General features: G+C 41.6%; 1 protein-coding gene across 3 annotated transcripts in view; it reads left to right on the top strand.

The window, feature by feature from the left end:
* Positions 1–218: 218 nt before the first annotated feature.
* The window catches only part of dbn1 (drebrin 1), a 105,451-nt gene continuing 81,954 nt past the window's right edge, over positions 219–23,715 (top strand). For all 3 annotated transcript variants that reach the window (XM_070844132.1, XM_070844133.1, XM_070844131.1), the window contains exon 1: positions 219–358. In XM_070844132.1, coding sequence (XP_070700233.1) covers positions 276–358 — 83 coding nt within the window. In that variant the 5' untranslated portion in view covers positions 219–275. The remainder of the gene's footprint in view (positions 359–23,715) is intronic.

The raw sequence follows: 23,715 nt of genomic DNA, 5'->3' as shown, positions 1-23,715 counted from the left end.
CAGTGTTAATTTGTCTCTCTGCTTTGACAGCAGCTGATATTTAATAAAACATTTTATAGCAGAAGTTCACTCCCAGACACTAGGACCCAACATTCCGGCACTAGGACCTCTCGGACACCGTGCTCGTCTCTTTGTCTCCACCAGTCAGAGCCTCCTCCTCCTCCTCTTCCTCCTCCTCTTCCTCCTCCTCCTGCTGCTGCTCTCCGTCCTCCCCGTAGTCTCACTCCGTGTCTCTTTCCATCAGCAGCGGTCTGGATGCTTGCAGGGACAGAAACATGGCTGTGAATCTCGGCAAGAACAGACTGGCCCTGCTGACCGCCTACCAGGACGTCATTGACGACACCTCGGACACCGACTGGTGAGTCCTGCGGCCGGCCGACCGTCCCCTGGTCTCCCCCCCCCCCCCCCCTCCGTCACCACCTCTCTCCATCTCCCCTCTCCTCTGGTGTGCTCCTCTCTTGGCTTCCCCCTGGGGGGTTCTTGTTGTCCGGGTTGGTGCACGCTGAGGATGCGCAGGGCAGGTCACAGGGGTGCACCATCACATCCACATCATCATCACCACCACCATCATCATCATCCTCACTGGTGGAAAGTACAGACACAGAGGCCGGGCTGTGAAGTCCTCCACTGACAGGACAGACGAGTTGGTCGCTATCTCAGCTTTTCTTAAATAATAATAATAATAATTTTTTTTAAAAAAAGCGCCTTGAGCTGAGGGACGCTTTGAGCTGAAGCAGTGAGAGTTTGGGGCTTTGGCTTGTAAAACAGAGAGCAGCAGGGTTTCGGGTCTGGACTGAACTGAACTGCACTGCAGAGTCCGGGCAACGTGCGCTGCTGTGCAACACTGTGCGCACTGGACAAATAATTGTGCAAGCAGAGCGCTTTGTTTCCCCTCAGTTTCTCCTCTCTGCGCTCAGTCGGGACCAGGTTTACTCGCAGCCAGCTGGAAGCAATTTCATGCTTTTATATAATGCGATGCAGCGGTGTGTGTGTGAGTGTGTGAGACAGAGGTACACGGGCCTGGTCCAGAGATACTGATGAGCCCCTGCATCCCCAAAAGAGGGCGGAGAGGAGAGGGGCGAGGCCGGAGGGGGGTGGGAGGCTGGGAGGGGAAGGAGGGGAGGTGGGCTTCCATCATCACCCTTTGTGGCCTCTCCTCACTTGGAAATGTGCATGACCTGGTAATGAAAAGCCTGCTGAAAATACAGGATATGAAAGTGAAATGACTGTGCTCACAGCAGATACTATCATAGTTCCTCAAGAAGGATTGTTAAAAAGGCGAAGTATGAGAAGTGAATAACCACTGCTGGAATTTTATGTTTGATTCCAGCCATAGTTGGAAAAGGAAACTGCTTTTCAAGTCTCCAAATATGGAAATCCAGCTATTTCAGTGGAATTTAAGCGGTTTGTGAGAAATTAGCAGTGTACAAAAACACAATCTCCATGTTTACTTTGTCTGTAGTCAAACAGAAGAAGTTAGTATTTACATTTAGTAGTAGTTTGTGCCCACAGCTTCTGATTCAGCTGCACATGAATGCAGAGGTGTTCAGCACTCAACCAGGAAGTGCCCGATGTCGGACTTTCCCATCAGCGTGTGAATCCAGAATGGGAATGTTGTAGGGGCATTTATTTTTTCTGTTTCGATGTTTCACTTTTGGGGTTAATGAACCAGGACAAAAGAGGTAATATTTGACTTTGAGCAGCACTGTAGGTTTAAAGTTAAACTGTAACCTTGATCATGATAAGCCAGCGGTCACTACTGTGGCAACAAAAGAAAATCATTAATGCCAAAGTCAGAAAACATTTGGCAAACACTATTCCACCTTAAAAAAAACACCATAACTCTCTTTTTGGCCACTTGGGGGCAGCAGAAACAACACTTTAAGTTGAACCTGTCAGAAAATAGTTGCATATTTACGCATCCAGCAGTTATGGAACAACACGAGAATTCATTTGGAGTCGTGCTTGTGTGAACTGTTCAATGTAAGCCTGATATTCACTCTCTTTTAGCTCTGATTTTGGTCTCCACCAACTCCTGTGGGAAATATCTGACTCTTAAACGACTAAATGCTCCACTATAGACTCTGCTCGCTTGAAAACGTTGTTTTTTTTTGGTTTTCCATCGGCTAAATTTGTAGGTAGTCGTCTGTAGCTGATACTTTTTTTGATATTGCCTCCATCTGATACTAAAAGGAAGTGAAAACACAGCAGATGATCGATCGTTCAGAGAGAATCGGCACTAGATTTGTCACTTGGGAGAAATGGGACATCCTGCACAAACCTGCCATTTTTTTAATAGCGACAGTCAGTTGGACGAGTGGATAAAAAAATTGCGATCAGTTGATGATTTGACGAAGTGCAGATAGATCAAGATCACAATCCCTTTAATATGCTCTCTTATAACAGCAGCGTGGCCCATTTAACCCTCGCTACACACATCCGTCACAGAGATACCATTAAAAGTATGAAGCGATCGACCCCACAGGGGTAGTAGGGCAGTGTGTAAGGTGTGTGTGGTTGAGCTAGAAAAGCTAGCGGTGGAGTTGTCAGTTCAGTAGTATAGATACAGTTTGTTACTGTAAGGCAGGAAGGTGTCATGCTGAAGATGATACTACGGCAGTTTTAAGTGGTTTTATTACGGCGATCAGCTTAAGAATCCCGCCTATCTGCCGTGGAAAACTGAATCCAGATCAGTACCTGGTACCAAAATGAGCCGAGGCGAGCCGTACCTTACAGTGGAAACACTGCAGTACTGACTGTCTGCTGCTTGCTGATGAGCAGGAAGTGAACAGCGGGTTTTCAGAGGTTCTACTGACCTTATGAGATCCGTGAGAGCGAACCAAAACAGTAAAGTTGTGGGCGGACAGATAAACAATGAGCTCAAACTCGCTGTGAAGATTCTTCGAATGTTCTCTTTTAACATCATCACGTTGTTTTCACTTTGCCGTCACTCTTATTTCCTTTAAAGAGATTGAGGGGATTTGATTTAAGTGTTGTTAAATTTACCGTCTGTCCACAATAGCTGATTGATGAGTGACGACTAATTTCAAAATCGGTGGAGGATCCGCTGTGATTTCAGCTCAGATTACAGATCCTGTTTTGAGTTGTTTGGAGCCAAACACACTCTAGTCACCATCTTAACTATGAAATGTGAACCCGTGCCATCTGTTGCCGGCCATTAGTCTAAATGAGGTCAGATTGCCTTGAATACAGGCAAAGTGCTTCTGCTTTCAGCTTGTAGCTGTTGTGGTTTTGGGGGAGATTTTGGTTTTGGTTCCACATTTTATTTCTGGTTTGGTTACAGTTTCGATCTCAGGTGGAGGTTTTCAGTGCTGCATTTTCCTGTCCTGCCCCAGTTATAATAAATAATAATAATAACACTGGCAGATTAATTGATTATGAAAATAATCATTAGTTGCAAACCTCTAAATGTCACAGTGGCCAATAGCACCCCTACATTTGTCAGAGTTATAGTTTAATGATACAAGAAACCTATTTGTTTGGATACTTCATATTAAGGAATATAAGCATAAGTATTTCTCTATCAATTAATGAGAAAAGAAGACTAAGCTCAGTGGTTTTACAGCTTTGATTCCTGATGCTACAGACACCTTTCATGAGGTTTGACACCCAGTCCTCTGGAAACACTTCTCTAACACTGTTTAACTATTAACTATTTATAACATACAAACATATAGATAGAAAGTCCTGGACTAGTTTTTGTCACAGTTCCTGAGCACGTTTGCATCATAACAGTCTGACACTGAGCTCTCCAGAGATGCAACAACGTCACTGTTGATCCAGGATCAGGAATTGATGTTTTTTTCCCACTCTCACGTCTCTCTGGGCTTCTCCAACCCGTGCAAGTGTAAATTAGTGTGCGTCTGGCAGCATAACCCTGTTTGTATGACTCACTGTGACCTGTTCATGTGAGTGACAGCTGCTGACAATCAACCCAAAGGTTAATGTTTCCTGTAATGGCGTTCAAATGTTTGCTTATTCTGTCGGATGATCCGGTGGAGCAGAGGGATGATGCCGAGGGCCTCAGGCCTGCCCCCGATTTTCACACTTGATGAGATTTGAACAAAGGCAGAGACTTCCAAACACCGCTGACCCCAAACAACACGGGACACCCCCCAAACACCCTCCACCCCCTCTGTCCTGATAATGACACACTCATATCTATGTATCTATCTGGTCTAGTTTTTGGGCACATTAAGAATCATCTTATGAATCCTGTATCGACGATTGAAGGATACTCTGCGCTCGTTGTTTCCCTCCACCAGCGTTGAGGTGGTTTTAACTAACTCACTATCAGAACTGTGATGTTTATAATCACCAGAATCTGCACCCTGCTGTGTATTTAGTGATGTTACTAGTGGAGCGACATGTCCGCCTTCTTTAGCCGTGTTAATCAGCACGAGTGATTTAAATCCTTAATGTCTCTTTTCCATGGATGCATCTCTGGTCTCCACACGCCGGTTCACCAAAACTTTGCGCTCCATGAGAGTCGTCAACATTATGGATATGATTTGGATTGTGATATAAGATAATAATGTTAAAAGGAGCAAGATGCTGTGATATTGTTGCACCAGGCTTGAACACACAGGCTTGTGAAAGGGAGCCGTTATTTGAAGAGAGGAAATATTACTTTAAATTCATTTTTAATCCATAATCACCTTAAAATGATGTGGGCAATATCATGAAACAAAATAACCTCCACTCCTCCAGAGACATGGAATAAGAGTAACAGAATAGTATAACAAAACTGCATGATAACACAATAGGTGGTCAATTAATCGATAGATCAATAGAAAATTAAGCAGCAATAGTTTGATTATCGATTCATTCAAGTTTTTAAGCAGAAATGTCAAAAATTCAACTAATATCATCTTGAATGAAAACACTTGATGTGATAGTGAATTGAATATTTTGGGGTTTAGGACTTTCAGACCATTTGGATAAGTTAACTTAGACTCTGTAATGGAATTTGTAATTGGTATATTTCACTATTTTACAGACCAAGTGATTAATTGAGGAAACAATAAAGAAGATTAATTGATTGATGGGGAAAATATTCAAATGTGGGGACTTTGCCTTATAATTAATGAAATATTTCTTACTATTGGTTGGACAAAACAAGCACTTTGGACATTTTGCACTATTTTTCTGATGATTTACAAACCAAGTGACTAATCAACTAATTAAATAAAGAAAATAACCATCAGACTAATAAAATAATAAAGCTAATCTCTAATCTGTGAACCTCTGCTAGGCTACCAACTAAGTACAAACAAATCTCCATCTTCCTCATGTTCTTCGGTCTCTTCCTCATTTCCTGCTCCTTCTTTATCTTGTAAAGGTTTGAGTTCTGTCTCCTGCTCTCTGTGCCGCAGCAGAGTCAATCAGGAGCATGTTTTTTTTTTTTTTCTTCACGAAACACAAAGCTGTAGAGGCTTATTCATTAATTACATGACATCCTCACATAACGCTCATCCCCCGGTGAACAGGCCTTATCTCTGCCTCGCTCACTCATTCTGCCACTGTGCAGCTTGTTTCTCAAACTTTGAGCTCCGCCTGGTTCTCCCTGTCGCCCGCAGCCAGAGTGCACGTGGCCGCCGTGACCGGCTCGCCCTCAACACGCCGGTAGCAGCGAGCGGTTGAGAGGAGGCTGGAAACTGAAGTGATAACAAGCAGGATGGATCCAGATGACGGATGAGTTGGTCGTGTCCTCTTGTGTTGAGCCTGAGAGAAGGATGAAGCTGCTGAAGGACTATTAGGAAACATCAAATGTGCCTGTTTTTAGACATCATTTGATAGGAGGGTTATTGAAGTGTTTAGATTGGTTTCCTATTGGTTTAAATGTAATATCTACAAAACTTGCCCAACGAAAACACAACCAGGTGACGCCTCTTATGACCAAGTGGTGTGCTGCAGTCAGCCATCCTGTGTCCCGTCCACTCTCCTCCACGTTTGTTTGTGTTGCCCTCATGCAAATCTCTTGCAATAATCTTTTTACCTTGATGATCTCATGTTGTGTGGTGAACAGTGTCTCATGACAGCAGGAGACATTTGGACACCAACACTTGGTTACATAGGGATGTCAAATCTCGGGAGAAGTTGAATTTCGCTATCAATAATGGGAAGGTGGCTCGTAGGTGTGCGAGTGTGAATGTCTCTTTGTGTCGGCCCTGTGATTGGCTGGCGACCAGTCCAGGGTTCACCCCGCCTGTCGCCCAAAGTCAGCTGAAACCCTGAAAGACGAGCAGTATAGACAATGGATGGCACAGTGGACATTATTGTAAACCATCTTTTAGAAGTGATGGACAGTTACAAAAGTCTGGTTTTTGATTGTAAAGTTACTACAGTGCCAAAATGTTGGCTGGGCAGATACAGGAGATACAATAGGATGGAACTGCCTTTACAGCCTTTTGTCATTATTTCATCGAGTGCCCGAAGGAAGAAGAAAAGAACGTCGGCTCTGGAACGACAAATGTCAGACTGTAAGGGGGCGACATTGTGAAAAGGGCAGCCAGCAAATCAAGGTTATCCAATATCAAACAATCCGCAGACATTGGGGAATGTTGAGCGTGCTGTGCGGCTGCTGTCATGTGACCCATTGACCCCCTCCAGCTGTTTGAAGAAGCCATTACCTGACGAGTCACCTCTACCCAGACTGACAAAAAAAGAGCCTGGTCGTAAGAGGAGCCGAGCAGGAGGGTCGGCGAACTCTGAGTCATGTTGCATTAATTGAAGCCCTCAGGTCTGACGCATTTGTTCTTTTTTTTTTTTGAACTGCTAACATCACTGCTTCTCCCTGCTCATTTTTTTTTTACCCAGCTTGTCATTTTTTAAGCAGAGCTCCTTTAGTTACCCCTGGGAAAGCTTTCTGCTCACACTGAGGCCTGCATTTAAGGTCGGTCACATAATGTAGCTCTAAAGAGCTGGTTGAGGTCAAGGGAAAAACAAAACACTGCTGAGAAAAACAGCCACCGGCCATGTACTTTGGCAGCCTGACTGCCAAAGTACTCATGGTTTTTGTTTTATCTAGACAGGTAATAAATGAATGGAAAAACCTGAATTAATGAGTGGAGAAATGTACTGAATGCAGATGCTTCCACACGAGAGCTGAACTGACTGAATCACAAGCTGTGGCCGTCACAGTCACCAGATCCCAACTTAAGATGTGGGAGATTTTGGAGTGATAATTTAAGTCGGAGCTCTTCTCCACCATAATCAGAGCAGCAGGACAGACTAGGATTCTCTATGACGAGGAGCAATAAAGCTGTTCCCTTACTGAGACATCTGTATAACTGACCAAACATGGACAATATGCAGTCAACACATGTATGTGAGGAGTGACTTACAGTGAGGCTTGACTGAGGCCATTTAACATCATTTGTACTAAAACGCCAGCGTTCATCATTTGGTGTGAGGACGACCCCAACGACGATCTTTGTCTTTGTCAAAACAACCCCGATGACGTCACTGTGACATCATCAGGGTCGTCTCAGGTTGGGCCACAGGGTTGAAAAAATATACCAGAAAGCTGTTGACTGAGGGGAATGGAGTTTGAATGAAAGAGTTTTAAAATGGGAAGTGAAGTATCGAGTATTTGACCCTGTCAGGGACTAAAAGTCAATTTGGTGGAATCCCCCTTTATACACTAAAACTGGTATAAAATAGAACTGTGAGGAATTGATTGAGAAAATAATTACCAGATTCATTGAAAAGAAAAATAATCATTAACCAGCCAATGAAATATTATTGAAATATGTGTGTTTATAAGTTAACACAGCCTAAAGTGTTGTATTCACATAATGTATTTTATTCAACCTACAACCCAAAAACCACAACCTTATTCATTGATTGCTATTTTAAACGACAGAGACTCATCCAGTTCTTACTTTTGAGAGTCAGGACTGCCTTCAGTCAATTAATCGGCTAATTGTTGCAGCACTAGTAGAAAATAATGACCCGAAGCCGCTCACGACTTTATCAGCTACAGGTGACTTGAGCTTGTTGTGTGTTTGTACACTCACAAATTTAAGTAAATAAATAACTTAATAAATTAATACATACATTGAAAACATACCTTTTTTTTTTTTTTTTGTCAAGTCACCCTTTGCAGGATAAAACCGTCTGTGCTCTTTAACCGCTGACTCATATGTTCAGTGTGTAAATGTGATGTAGTTAAGTCTCTCTGACCGGACAAACAGTGAACCCCTTTAAAGTGTGAGCGTCTCGCCCTGCGGAAGCATCAACCCCCTTCATTGATTATGTTGCCTCTTGTAGACGTGTTGGTGCCGGCGGGAGACGAACCGTAGTTTTAATGGATCGTCTGGGTGAAAACACACACAGATGGAGACTTTCTCCAATCAGCTTCATATTTCTGGGGACAGATTCTCCATCAGCAGAAGAGACAGGAAGGAGACAGGAAGTCTCCTCAAAGCAATCAGATGTGTTCCGGTTTGACCTTTGACCTCTTGTCCAGATTGAGGCCAAAATCTTACAACCTGATTCTTACTTTGTCATTCAGTCTCTGCTCTGTTTCCTCTGCGGCTATTCTAGTTTAAATTAAACTGTCTTGAGTGCAGTTAAGCGGGCACGTTGTCTTTCTCCTGGTGGGCTGACGGCTCTCTCTGCACTCTCTCAGATTATTATAGAACAGGGTCAGTGGTACAACATGCAAAACAGGCTTTTACCTTCATCATGTCTGCTTTGGGAAACAGCTGGACATCTTCTCCCTGGACAATTCTCCCCCGCACATTTATAGCTTCTTCACTTACATGAGCAAAGACACATTAAAGGCTGGTTTAGGGCCACTTGTTGTGAATGATGATTTTGTGCAAAAGTATTTAACATAATATAAATCCCAGGCTCCTCGTTCTGTCTCAGCTGGTCGGAGTCGTCCTCCTGTTCAGTGTTGCCTTCTCACAGATTTCCTGCCTGCATCCGTATTGTGCAGAAGAATACAAAACGGCGTCCAAATGTGGACAAATATCGCCATAAAGAGTGTGATGTGCAACACAACAACCGTCCCAAAGCTCAACGCAGGCTGTTTTTCTGAGCTCATCAACGGTTTTAAGACTTGTGATTTGTGTTTCTCACAGGACAGAGACGAACATATTGTGATCTTCAGACCATCATGCTTTGCTGTAGATTGAACTACTCAACAGTAGTTAAACTGGCTCAACTTTAATCCAACATTAATCCAGAAGCACTGACAGGGAACATTATATTGCAACATGAGCACTTTAAACTTACTTTGAATAAATGTTGCTTGAATACTTAGATACTAAGGTTATGGATATAGGATTTTTACCTGCACTGGAGTATTTTTACAGTGTGGTATTAGTATTATTACTTAAGAATATAAATCCTTCTTCCACCTCTATTTCTCCCTCACCTCCTCTCCCTCTTTTGCTCTGCCTGGTGACTTGCCGTGCCTCCATAATGGGGTCGTAACCTTCAGTAAATGTCTCAGAGAAATGTGAGATTGCGGCGGTGTGTCAGGCCAAGGTCAGGATAAGGAATGAGGAGGGTGATGTTACCGATGCAGTCCAGCCGACGAAACCAGCAAATCAAAACCAGACGTGCCTCAGGCCTTATTCAGGGATACTCTGACACTTCAAGACACATTCTGACATTTTCCTGAGCAGATACTTGGAGGGAAAAGTTACAGTGCTCACACTGAGAAAACAGCTTTTTGGGCATTTTTAACATTCCACAGTGAAACCAGACGCCACGCTGAGCTGTAAATTAGAAAGAGGCATTGCTGTGTGCAGTTTTTCAATATAAGTAAGACCAAAACTATCTGCATGGCTGGATACCAGTGGGAGGAAGTTTCTGACAACATTATGGAAATGATCCTTAGCGACCTGTAAGATCCTTTTTGTTTAACCAGAATCAGCTTGGTTCAAATCCACCATACATCAGCGACAAAAATAGTAACTTTACTTCACAGGACTTTGTGTGTATAAGGGTCAGTTTGGATTGGGACTAGCCCTATAAACAAACCAAAATCAGACAATAACACAAACTGACTGACGGAGGCAGTGGTAGACCAACAACTCCCACTTTTGGTGAGGTGAAATTACTGTTTTTGTCAATGGAGTCTGGTGGCTTTGAAGAGAGACTTGTGAGATCCTCTCTCTCTGTAGGGATCTTTTCCATAATGCTGTCAGACACTTAGAATAACAATCTGAGCCTGTCGGTGGCTAAAACAAGAACTTTAAGTGGACGTACTTTGATCAGGCGCCCCAAAGGATTACATTGCTGCCATTGCGGCCCATTTTGCTGTTGCTGGTTGATATGATCTACTGGACCAATTCCAAAAGGTTTTGTACCTGCTAGTCATTTCAAACCCCAAAAATATGTACAAGTAGGGCTCAGGTTTAAAAATACCAGAGTTTTACTTTCAGAGTTTTGTTGATAAAGAATTCTGTTTTGTCCATTTAACAAATCCAGGACCCTTTTTCACTCTTTAAAATATAACTGTCAAGGCTACGAGGCTACAAATAATGGAGGTTTTCTGTTTTTATTGTTCAAACCGGCGCTCAGTACAATACAGCAGGGAGCTGGTGGCTCCTGCAGCAGACTGAGCTGAAAAATTAATTTTCCTCCAGAGCTTGTTCATTTTTCATTTTTGAAACTATTCTGAGTGTTTCTCGTATGAGGCTGACATCTGGACGTAACCGGGGAGGGTCTCCACTCAGATTAATCTTGGCTCTGATGTCAGTGGTGAATATTTGGATGTTTTTCAAAGGGCTGCTCCTCCAAGGAGATACAGATGAGATTTACTGAATTGGATGAGCTCTGTGCTGGTGAAACTGAAGGTCAGTATCAGTGTTTTTCTCCCCCCTGGTACCTCCCTGCTGACCTACTCTTCTCGCTGACTCCAAACTGTCTTTTGATATATTTGACTTTACCTCTGCTCTCATTGGATTGATGGTGTTCAGTGTTCTCTTTTTCCACCAGACCTACAATATGTACAGCTTCAGAATCCACCATCTATCCTCCTTTTGGATGGATTGTCATGAAAGTTGCTTGTTAGCATGCTGCTGGTAGCATTTAGCTCATTCACACAGGTGATAGGATGAAGAAAAGTCTCTTCCTGAAACGGAAAGTCAGGGAATTAAATAAATTACTGGGGCAAAACCAGAGAATTTCCTTCTTGCGGCTGTTTCCGGTTTAAACATGTGTTCTGATCGGTCACGGTTACATTACATTTTAGTGCCAGTTTCTCCTCCTCTCTAACGTTAGCTATCTTCTGGTTGTCGAATTGATGAAAACTGAGGCAACTTCGACAAACATGTCAGGAGCTTTGGTTACAAGGACGAGAATAAACAGACATGGAAAGTGATGGAAAAGTCAGGGAACTTTACAGCTGACGCAGAGTGGGAACCCTGTGCTAATGTGGCTGTAGTCTTGTTATCACCTTAATAAGGAGACAGATATCGAATGTAATGGAAAAATGTATTAAGTTTAATGGGGGTAATTTCATTGTCTCAAAAAGATTTTGGATAAGTCAATATGATACATTTCAGCTCGACATAAACAGGTGTATTAGGATGAGGGGAGTATTGCACTGCTTTACCATGAAGTTATGGATTTGATATCATGCGGCTGATGATTGAACGTCTGGTTTTATCGGCAGTAGCAGGAGCAACGTGCTGTTCTCCTTAAAGCAAAGGTAGATGGATTTTGTGGAGTTTTCTCGTGAACAAGTTGTGTTTACATTCAGCGTTTCCCACCAAAATGAACATGTGTGTGTGTTTATGAGACCTAACAGACACGTTGAATACGTTTCTCTGTCATTAAGCGTTTGGAAAACTGCACATCTGAAAACACTGTTTATTTCCATGTTTGCAAACTAGCAGTTTTCTTCTTCCGTACATTTTTTCAGGTGAATTGCTTTGTTTCAGGCCATATTACAGATGATTAGTTTTACTAGTGATTCATCTATTGATCATTCTTTTAACTCACTAATGTAGAAGTCAAAAAATTTGCCCATTTTAGTCACCCAGAGCCCAAAATGGCATCAGTTTACTAGAGTATGTAGCATATCGTCACACTGGAGTTGGTGTCTGTTTGGGCCTTTTTTACTTTGATAAATGACTTCAAAGGATAATCTGTCATAAAAACCACTGGACTAATTGATTAATCATTAGGAGAGCTGCTGCCTGTGACAGGAGATGTGGATGTTTCAGTGGTAGCCAACATAGATAAAAACAGATGATAATGTTTGAGGTGATGAAGGTACATCAGTAACTCAGGAGTCGATTGAGGTGTATGTTGCTCAACCAGGAAAATCTTTAATAGCCAGTTAATCCAAAAACCATTTTGCCAAATGAACAGTGCTAGGTCCACTTAATAAAAACCTTGAGTCAGTGAAGTGCATTGAAACTCTGTCAGGCCGAGTGTCAGGCTGTCATGCCGAAGGTTTTGAGTTGAGCGAGTGAGTGCTGTTGGTACAAGAGGGAGCCTTCAGTTTGTAACCTCGAAGCTTTCTTGATTCTTTTTTTTTCTGCCTCTCTGTGAATCATTTGCTCTCTGCCCTCACAGTTTCCTAGCAGGAGGGAAAGAAGACGAGCAGGGAGATTAAATTGGCCAGAAAAGTCAGTCAGCTCTTATTTTTAGCTTTACTTTCACACTTCGAGCACATTTTAAATTACAACCAGAGTTACAGAACTCGCCACTTTATACTTTAAGAAATCATGTAGAAGTGATTCCTTATTTCATTCTGCAGGAACTTGTTGATGCTCTTCAAAGCTTTGAACATACAGAAGGTATCTAATACAGTCTAATAAAACACATTTAGCCCTAAACTAGACTTCATGTGCGATTAAGGAGGAAGCGCTTGCAAACATTTTCTGCGATAATGTGAAGGTTACTCAGTCAGATTGGTTTCTTAGATGCACTCAGTAGTCCTGGATTATTACTAGAAGTAACAGACATCCTGAACGAAGGTTAGAGTTACTCAAGGCCTAAATGAAGGCTCACATGACACCTCCAGTGTGTCCAATGTGTGGTTCAACTTGCAGTCAATGTTCACTGTGTGAACTATTTCAATTATGTATAAAAAAATGCATCAACATTTTTTTTCTGAGACTATTTGTGATGTACAAAGACCTGGCTGCTGGACCCTTCAGGATAAGTGGTATAGACAATGGATGGGTGGATAATATTTTATATTATCACTCTCAATCTGTAAATAGTGATTAAATTGATCAAATAAAGTATAAAGTAACATAGAATAGAATTAAAATGGAATTCCTGGAGTGAAGTACAAGCCTTTGAATAAATATACTGAGCATACTTTCCACTGCAGGGTCTGTACATGTGTGCTTGTTGTACTGATCCTGATTACTGCAGTCAGATCAGAGCTGGAAACGCCACTTTTCTTTGCTTCAGCACGCTAAGTGAAAAAATAAATCACTGCACTGCAGTCTGAATTAGACGAACGCGCTGCTCAAGTTAATCATGACATCTGCCAAATGGCGTCCAGGACTCACACATGTACACACTTACAGACTGCAGTCAAACTTTACGCTAGTTAGACAGAAAAATGAATATACTTTAACATCGGAATGAAATCTCCCAAGCTCAGCTCTAGTGTTGAGATTTCTGTCTTAGATAATTATCTGACCTGTTGCCTGTTCAAACTCCCAAACCTCGTCAGCATTTATGAAGAAGAGGTGTTGTGGATAATCAAGTCAGGTGTGATTCTGCAGCCGTTTCACACCTCCAAGCTGCTCAGGAACTGATTTTCTTAGGCCGGCGTTCTGTGTTTTTTTTCAGTCTGGAAATCAGAAGCAGAGACCAGTGTCAATCACATATTGTAGAACCTTCTTGAAAGGACGATATGTGATTCATCCCGACAGTCCACAGCGAGAAAAGAGAAAATTGATGGATGACTTTGCGAGGTGAAGGAAAGCTGTGATTACAAGTGTTTTTCTGAGTAGTTTAAGTGATTCTGAAGTGTGTGACACTCTTTGTGTGTGTGTGTGTGTGTCTGCCTAGAGTGAGCTGTATTGCAAGACTATTGTAATAGAAGCTCTCTTTCAAGGCCATCGTGAATAAACGACTGAAACGAACAGGAAAAAGGAAACCGCGCTTGTGTGTGTGTCTGTGTTTGTGTTTAAATTCTTGGCTGTTGATCTTTTTCAGTTTTCGTCGACAGACAAAAGTCTAAACATGGTACTGCTGTGGACGGGAGCAGCAGAGAACGCCACAGAGAATTGGCCACATAAAAAAGGCCAACCTAAAAGAAATGAACATCAGTTTGAGCCTACCCTAAGTATACGTTATAGTGCTTTCTTCAAAGCTACCAGACTCCATTGACAAAATTAGTAATTTTACCACACAGATTAAGGGAGTTGCTGGTCTAGTTGTTGTGACTTTGGTGTTTTGAACACATCACTTAGGATCCGAATGAAGCCTTTGAGACACAGAATCACACAATATCACAGAGGAATTTAACCAGACTAGTGTTCTGCCAGGTAAAATTACTGCTTTTGTCAGTGTCTGAGTCAATCTGGCAATAAGAAGCACTTTTCAAGTAAACTAGTTGAGATGACAGTAGTCTGGCTGTTTTATTGGCACGTCCCTCGTATCTGGTTAAAAATAACTTCAAGACAAAGGTGTTTAGTATGACAAGGCAGGTGACGTTTACAGTACTTGTGTTAAGGACTTCCTTAGAAAGCACTAGATGATCCATTTGTGCTAAAAACAAGACCAACTAGACTTTAAATCTAAGTATAAGATGCTTGGTTAGATCTGCTTTAAGGAGAAGAACACAGTCAACATAAAGATGCTGGTTATGAATGCTAAAACATTTTACAGTAAGTGGTTTACTTTTAGCTTAGAGAGCTGGCAGGCTAATGTCAGCAGACCCCCCAACTAACATCACAATCAGACTTAACTGTTTTCTCTTGCTTCTACTGTTTTCACTAGAAAAAGGTATTCAGTGACTGACTGCTCATGATAACACGAGACAGAAGCAGGACTGAAGATAACCTCGTCCTGTTTCCAAACACTGGTGGCAGTTTGGACTCTATGGGACTTACAGTAACACCACTTTGTCTGTTGTTTTTATCGAATAAAAAGCCATCAGACCCAAAGCTGCTGCTGCCAGTCTGAACTACGACTGGATTCAGATTGGAAGTCAATGTAGTTCAGGCTGTGTTCCCTGTGACGGGGCCTGTCATCTGACCTCTGGACTCAACGTAATGGCTTTTTAAACCAGTTAACCTTTGTCCAAAGTGCACTTTGACTGTAACAGTATTTAGGGTTGATCACCTCTGCTGTTTCTGTTGTCTGATGAGAAGAACAGTAGAAGAAGAACTGACAAATGACTGCTACTGTTCACTATCTTGCACAGCACAAACAAAAGTATGTTACTTATCATGCTCATCATGCATACTTTGATTTTTTTTGAGTAGGGTATCTCACTCTCAATAGAGCATCTATTGGTTTATGTAGCAGCTTTTTTTATGCTTGCACTTCCTCCATGATCCTCCAGCTCTTCTTCGTCGCTCCTCATTTCCTGTCCTCCTCCATTCTCCCTCTCTCGCCTCTCACTTTCTATTTTTTCCTGTCACCAGCTACATTTGAGAGTTTTTTTCTTTTCAAATTCTCTTTTTTTTTTTTTTTACATCTGTCCACACCCTTCCTTTTATTTCTGCCTTTTCAGAGAGCTGACTGAAAGATAAATCTGTATTTTTGGACACTTTTTGTTGTTACTCCCTCTCTCTATCCCTGTCAACAAGAAGACTCATGTGCCTCAGTTCTTTTCAAAACTGAACCTACAGATGCTGAGGCAGATGAAACACACAGATCATCTCTCTCTTTCTCTGTGTGAACAAGGGATGGAGGGACGGAGGATAGTGTTTGTCCTCTGTGGACCTCTGAGTCACCACGACACTGCCTGGGACTGTGAGAGGGAGAAATAACATCACTCTTATCTCTGTGTTTGATTGTTCAGTGTTTTTTTTTTTATGTGTGAGAGCTTATGAGTGGGTACGATGACAGCAATGTCACTGTGTAGTGTGTGTGTGCTTTGGCAGGTGGATAGCTGCCGTGGGCTGTGCTGTGTCGTCCTGTCTGGACCTTCACCTCGAGGACAAACTTTCTGCAGCTCTTTTATCGGCTCTGTCTCTATGAAAGCAAAGAATCAAGTCAAATCAAGTGTATTTATAAAGCACATTTAAAAACAACCAGAGTTGACCAAAGTGCCGAACACAATTAGCGTGCGCACATCAATGATAACAAGTAAAATAAAAGGCATAAAAGGCATAAATGGTGGTACCAGAGGCTCAGTAGCAACAAGAAAAGGCAATGTGAGGAAATGAATAAATACAACTTCAAGGCAATATCAAGATATGAGCACAATAATAGACAGAAGTACTACTAAGAACAGCCAAAGGCCACAGAAAATGTGCGTCTTGAGTTTAGTCTCTGAACAGAAAGACTAAGAAGAAGAAAAACTATTATATCATGATAATTTGCACCTGGTTTGACTATTTTCAGCCCATTAAATGGCCCGTTATCATTGTTATCACCACAGTTGGAATACTTCAGACGGAGCCAACTGCACCCACCAGTAGGCCACAAGGCTCATATTATCTATTATTGACACATGACAGTGGGAGAGAGCCAGCGACGGGCATAACGGACATTTGTTGTCATGGTAATAATAACAAATACGTGGTTAAAGTTGTGAAAGGGTTGCGGTTAGGTTAGGTTTAGGCACCAAAATGATGTGGTTAGGTTTAGGAAAAGATGATAGTTTGGAATTATATGGGTTAGTTATGGAATTGAACGAAACGTCATGTACCAAACGCATTCATGTAATACTGCATGGATGTGGTGTAAAGTCAAGTACAGATTCAAAAGTCTTACATTAAACCCAAAGGTTTTTTTCCACTCCACTAATCAGAATATAATTTAAACAGCCATTAAAAAAAACAAGTTCAGCCATGTTTTTAGGAATAAAATATAATATAAACCAGACTATGTGGATGTTTTCCTTCCACTAGTCTAGTAGAAAGTAGAGAGAAGAGATGTGATGGAAGAAAATAACCCCAAACCTCAAAATGTATGCCTTTATTGTCCCAACTAGAAACAGCATCTGGATAGAATCATCTTATTTTGAGCTTCATACATTAATTGAGCAGTTTTTTAAGTCCACCAGGTCTCTAAATTTCAGAGTCAGTTCATAAACAAAAAGTTGGGTTGGTAATTGTTTTAAATGTTTCCCCAAACGTCCACACAGCAGACTGAATAGATTAAGTGGATTAAATTTGGTTAAGTAGTGGACATTTATTTAGATGTCTAGATTGACACATACACATTGATATGAGAGCATGTCCATGGTTAAAATTTCAATGTGGAGCTCCCAAATTCATGAATAAATGACAGAAGCTGAGATGGGGGAAGGGAGAGAGGAGATTTAGAGGAAGCTGATGAGGATTTGAGAAGGGATAGAAACTGAAACTAGGAGCTAAAGAGGTCAATGGAGGAGGGGGGGTGTAAATACTGAAGTACTGTTGACAAGAGTCCAAATAGGACTTAGTGAGTGTGTGTGTGTGTGTGTGTGTGTGTGTGTTTTACATCCTATTAGGATCATCTATATCTCAATGTTTTTAATTTTTAGTTCCAATTGAGTTATCTGGAAAAAAAAAAAACACCTCAAGACTCATTATTTTTACATGAGATGACAAATTTTGCAGCATGGATAGTTTTTATGGAGCTGCTCTTTATTAAATTTATGTACAAACAAACTGTTTAATCCTTTAAGGCAGCGTGTTACAGAAGTCAAACAGTCATTATGTCATCATGGTGACAGAATTACACTGTAGAAAAGAAAGAGTTGAGAAAACGAAACTCAATTTTAAGGAAATTGGAAGGAGGAAACATTGTCGTAACAAACTATTTTTACTACGCACATACTTTAGAAAGACCATCTGATGCAACGTCAACCTCCATCATGTAACTGTGGTCATATTCTTAACCCAAATTTGATCAATACTGTGGTATATATACTCCAAATAACTTCATTCAATGAGTAAATTACTTGTTATACATTTAGTCAATTTAACATAATGAATATAAGTTCTGATAGTGAAAACTATGTGTGTCAAAATGAAACTGAGTCATTCAAAAGTTTCAGTATGACTCAATGGGATTTACAGGGAAAAGAACACATTAACTTTCAGTTTATTGTAATAATGAGACTGGAACAACTTCAATTTTGACTCAAAATGCTGATAATTTGGGATTCTAAGGTTTAACAACTTGGAATTTTTGTTTAAACCAAAAATAGAAGTTGGCATTTTATTTTTTCTACTTTTCTGTTGGTCCTATTAGCAACAGGGTCAGTAGTTGGACACATGAGTGCTTGAATGCTGCAATTAGCTTTAAAAAAAACATCCTCCTCCTTGCAGCAATAAGTTACATCTTTCAGTCACATCCGACACGAAACATATTTGTAGTATTCTTTCATCGTACATTTCCTGATATCATTATTACTGATTATGGATAAATGTCAATAAATTGGTGTAGAAGACACTTGCTAACTGCAGAACTTGCCAGGTTTTTAGGTTTTCTTCAGTTTCAAAGTAATCCAGTGACTGTTGCTTGTACATCTATGGGTTCACTGCAAACAGGGACTGCTAATAGCTAATTCGGCATAATTTTAATGCTGCCACTGAGATAAAATGTAAAGAAATATAGGCTTCAAAACAGGAGGCTGCCACTGTGGCCAGCAGGGGAAATCAGTGAATCCATGGCAACACTTATTGCCGCACTTTTTTCTGGGGGTCCCACGGTGTTGGACTTTGAAAACCCCTGATGTATGACAGTAATTAATGACTTCTAATCATCTCCATCTTCAGCCTATAAGAACGAAAACAGTTTCAACAAAATCTAAATAGTGGAATAATAAAACGTTTGAATTTGCTTGGTTTTTGCTTCAGAATGAGGGTTTTCATTTTTTGCATCACAAAATATGAACTGAAAGTCTACCAAAACCCACCAGTCTTTGGTGAGGAGTTCTGGGTCCAGTGGGATTTGGTTTGGAGGCTTTAACGGCCAAATGTCGCTGCCAGGCTCATACTGACAATCTTCTAAAACCTTTCACCCCTGGCTGTGAAGATTAGACTGGGATTTACTGGTCTGGCTCATGGACTGTATCTTGGGGATGTTCACTTTACTGTCCTGTGAGATTTCATTTGACTGGAAGAGAAACCAGTCTGCAGCTTTGGCCAGAAGCTGCAGTTGTGAGGAATTTATTGTCTGTATATGAGACATATTATCTGTCTGTCTCTGTCTCCCAGTCCGGCCACACGGAGCTGGACCAGTTTACAGTCATTTGAACTGCATTACCTCCACTGGGGGGGTTTCACAGTGAAGTCTGAGGGTTTACAGTAAAACCCTGCTGTGATATTAACAAACTACATGGAGGAGAAAGACTTTATTTAACCTGCATCTTCTTATTCTGCATAATCTGGAGTCCACATATCTCTTCTGTTTTAAAATTCATACCAAAATCAGTCTGGCGTTGGTTTCAATTGTTGCTGTAAATGGTTTGTAGTTTTTAAAATACATCATTATGTCAGAGTAGGAGATCATGATGCCTTAAATACCTTAAATGCCTTTGCAAGAGACAATTCAAGCCATTTAAAGCTGTCAGTCCTTCAGGTGCAGAGATGATCATGTCTGAGATCAGGAAGGTTTATGAAAATGGCACAAAAGTCGTCACCAGGCATTTAAGACATGTTGTCAAAGAAAATGATCATTCCAGATACAGGATTGGTGCACGTCTAAGTTATTTTCATAGACCCACACCAATGTTGATATTTGGGAGTCTTGAATAACAGCACCTTCGTGGGAAAGCACCTTCATTTTCTTCTGTATTCTCATTTTTTTTTGGTTCCTTCAGTTTTGTATCTCGGACATCAAATTGTACAGCTATGGAAAGTGTGTGTGTGTGTGTGTGTGTGATGTCTGACCTGCCCTGACCCTCACTGTTGAGCTCTCCCAGCTGCTGGCTGCTAAGTGGCCTCAGCGAATTGTTGAAACTCTTAAATCAGCGTGTGGAAGTGGAGGAACAGTCCCAGCTGTCGGGGGGCCTCGCCCGTCCAGCCTGCAGCCGTTATTTCTTACACAGTTTTTGTCTCTGGATGACAAACAGTTTTTATTGTCCTGTGAGGACCTGAATGAAAACCACAGCCAAAGATGCTTCTAGAGGGAGACGGTCAGCAGCTGGAATAAGCCTCCGATATGTTTACATTACTGGTGGACTTGGAGCTTGGGTGTAGATGACGGTGCTCGTCCACACCCACCATGTGTCAGCACATCAGTTAATATTAGTGATGTGCATGTTAGAGTGTGTGTGTGTGTGTGTGTGTGTGTGTGTGTGTGTGTGTGTGTGTGTGTGTGTGTGTGTGTGTATGTGTGTGTGCGCAGCCATTGTCTGCATATGTCCTGCAGTAAAAAGGCTGAAAATGGTTTTCATATGGAGGAAACACCCTCCTGTTCTACATTTGAGAAAGTCACTTCAAACACAATGTGGCCCTTTGGACGACCTCTGCTTTTTAGTTTTATTAATAATCAGCAATCTGTTGTGTTGCTTTATAGCTAAATGAGTATTTTTATTGGTCTTTGCTGCTGCAACAAGAAAGGAGCCAAAAGATTTGATGAGATATTTAATATATGAAAAGTATTTTACCAACCTGGGACTGGATCCAAAATGGATGGATGGATTTTAAAACTATTTGAATCGGCTTGTACTGCGATGCCCAGTGATGTGCCATTTGCAGAAAAACAAGAGATTTTCATCCATTGGATTGGAGTTATCCTTCAAATAGTGCAGGCCAGGTCTGAAAAAACAAGTCAGAACGCCACATTGGCAACAAATTTGAAAGGGCAAGTGGAGTTGAAGCATCTGAACAGTTGTGGGAAATATCTGCGAGTAAATGATCATCACAAGAAAAATCATTAACAAAGGGAAAGGTCACGAGCCAACAGCTGAAATGTTCCTCCACCCAAGTCAAACTCACAGCATCTATTGAAGGACCGGTTACTCAATCTAAAAACAAAAATGGAGGAAATGAGTGTGCAACGTTGGGCCTGTGTGCAGCGTATCTACGGTGAAGGTGGTGATTAATGATGATTACTGTAATCAAGGGGAACGAGGGAATGATGTCGACAACTACATAACTAAAACTATTTTCAGTCATTTTGATAAATGAGGAAAGGTCAGAGTCCGACTGAGAATCAGGTTTATGGCCAAGTAGGTTTCCAGACATATGAAATTTGCTTTCCTTGCTGTTTTGGTGCATGATAATAAGACTAGTATGATAAAAGAGACAAAAGAGGATACAAACTGCACAAAATAGAGACCATGAAATGTCCAAATGTTTACATGATAAAGAGTTTGTGCAAAGCCCAAAAACAATAAATCAAAGACTGGAGAGTAGACTCTCTCTCTTCAGTGATGAGGTTATCTCTCGCTCCCTTTCCTTTTTCCTCGAGGCTTTGACCACAAATTGCTCCTGTATGCTCAGAGAGGAAGGAGAGAAACGGCCTTACATGGGCGCCGTTTACCAGCATTGTTTTGATCAGAAAGCTTCTGCCCCCGGCTTCACACACAGTCAACCTCCTGTATCACAGTCTGATCGGCCTCCTTCCTGGAAGAGCAGAGTGTGTGTGTGTGTGTGTGTGTGTGTGTGTGTGTGTGTGTGCTGTGCCTTTGTTAACAATTACCACAGAGCTGTTTACTTTCCAGAACGATCTTTCTCCATCTGATCCCTCTTGAGCTGCAGCGATAATAATGGACGAGGTGGTCCTGTTCGTCATGGTCGATTGATGTTCTTTTTTACCCCCACCCACTCCCGTTGCTATAATGTCATCTTGATTTCTGCTTCATCAGTAGGAGACGATCTGTGTTTTAGGACCCAACAGCTCTGGGGAGAACTACGTACCTGCAAGGGCTTTTTTTGTTTGCATTCGCTCCACCCATGGGAACACTGAAGTGATGTTGATATGGCAGCATCACCTCTGAGTGACATACAAGAACAACAATCTGCTCCACACTTGTGTGTTGTCTGGTGTTTACACGGCCACCATTTTACACAGGTTTCTTTTTAGAAATCAGTGGTTGCAGGTGCTTCATTGGCTAATTTGTTTGACCAATCAATGTCCACTTACGTCTTGCCCAGTCACCACACACTAACCTCTGGACCAAGCAACAAACACTTACATCACCAAGGTGACTGACATCTTTTGCTAAAGTAAAAAGTAAAATGAGTAGAGCCACAAAACCTGGATGCAGAAGTTTTGTCAAATAAAATAAAAATGGAAAATCCATCCACATTCTAATGTCACTTCTGATACTAGTGGGAATAATTCAAGATGGCACTTTTCACTGGGAGGTGGATGGCTGCCGCTCTGCATCTTCATCACATCTCAGGCATCAGACTACAGCTGACAGTCTTTGTCCAGAGCCACTTCCAGTGAAACATTTACAGCTCAGACACCAGATGGGACAAATATTCCTCTCTGTGTCTTACATACAGTATTTAGTCTGCAAAAGCATCCTCTCTATCAAGTCACTGAGGGTCCTGTCACATGTAACGTTTTTTGGTTTGGTTGAAACAAACTCAGTTTTTTGTTTTCCATAAAATCCACTCATACACAATGATGAAAATAAGAATAAGGTTGATGGTAAGGTTGCTACTTGATAGCATAAGATATGTGAACAAAAATACTACCGTTGTAACTCTGTTTTCCTGCGGGTGGTGCAGGTGTTGAAATTGCTGCAGTAACTTTCGTTGCCTGCAGGTGGCGACATGTCTCCGTCGGCAGGTATAAACTGCTGTTGCTGTTACCTTCACCTCAGAGAGGTGAAGACTGAAAAGCTCCTACTTCTAGAGAAAATGCACCCTGCAAAATATTAATTAGCTGCACGAGGTGACTGGTATCTAAGATGCTGTCGGTGCTGTGAAATAACCACTTTTAAACCCTTTTTAAACACTGACGTACACTACTGCACAACACAGGACGTGTTTGAACACTCCTGGAGATGTGCTGCTTAGCTTCCAGGTTGACTGAAGCAAATGAAACACCAGCGCTGTGGGTGTGAACGCTGTCTGACTCAACAGCAGAGCTTGAAAACAGCCTGTTGTTTTATTTCGGAAGTTGACGTTTTGACAGAGCACTGAACTGAGCGAGCTTTCTTCTAAAAATATTCCTCACCTGTCTGTCTTATTCTTTAATGTTTTAGTTTATACCTTTTATCACTTCCTGTCTTCTGTGTAACCTGACAGTATGTTTCAGACTGTACTGATATTGTACACAGGAGGATATTGAATCATATGAAATATACTTTTAAAGTCAACTGAGGACGCATCCCCCTGGTTTTAGCTGTTCGATCGATCGTGCATCTGTAGTGTTAAGTCTGATAAATTGCCTCTTGTGATGTCACATGAGTCAGTGTTGGTTGAGGATGAAAACTACAAGTTTGAAAATGAAAATAATACCCATTGGTGTGGAGATGAGCAGCGATGAGCAGCAGCCTGCAGAGGTCTGGTCAGCCTACTTCAGCTTGAGGCTACATTAGCCGCTACTAGCATAGCACACCAGGATGTCTGATCTGAACTGTTGGCAATCAAATTGCATTGTGGGTAATGTAGGCACCAAGTTTTGACA

Source organism: Pempheris klunzingeri, chromosome 14, assembly GCF_042242105.1.
Source record: "Pempheris klunzingeri isolate RE-2024b chromosome 14, fPemKlu1.hap1, whole genome shotgun sequence".
Lineage (NCBI taxonomy): Eukaryota > Metazoa > Chordata > Actinopteri > Acropomatiformes > Pempheridae > Pempheris > Pempheris klunzingeri.
This window is presented reverse-complemented; position numbering and strand designations above follow the sequence as displayed.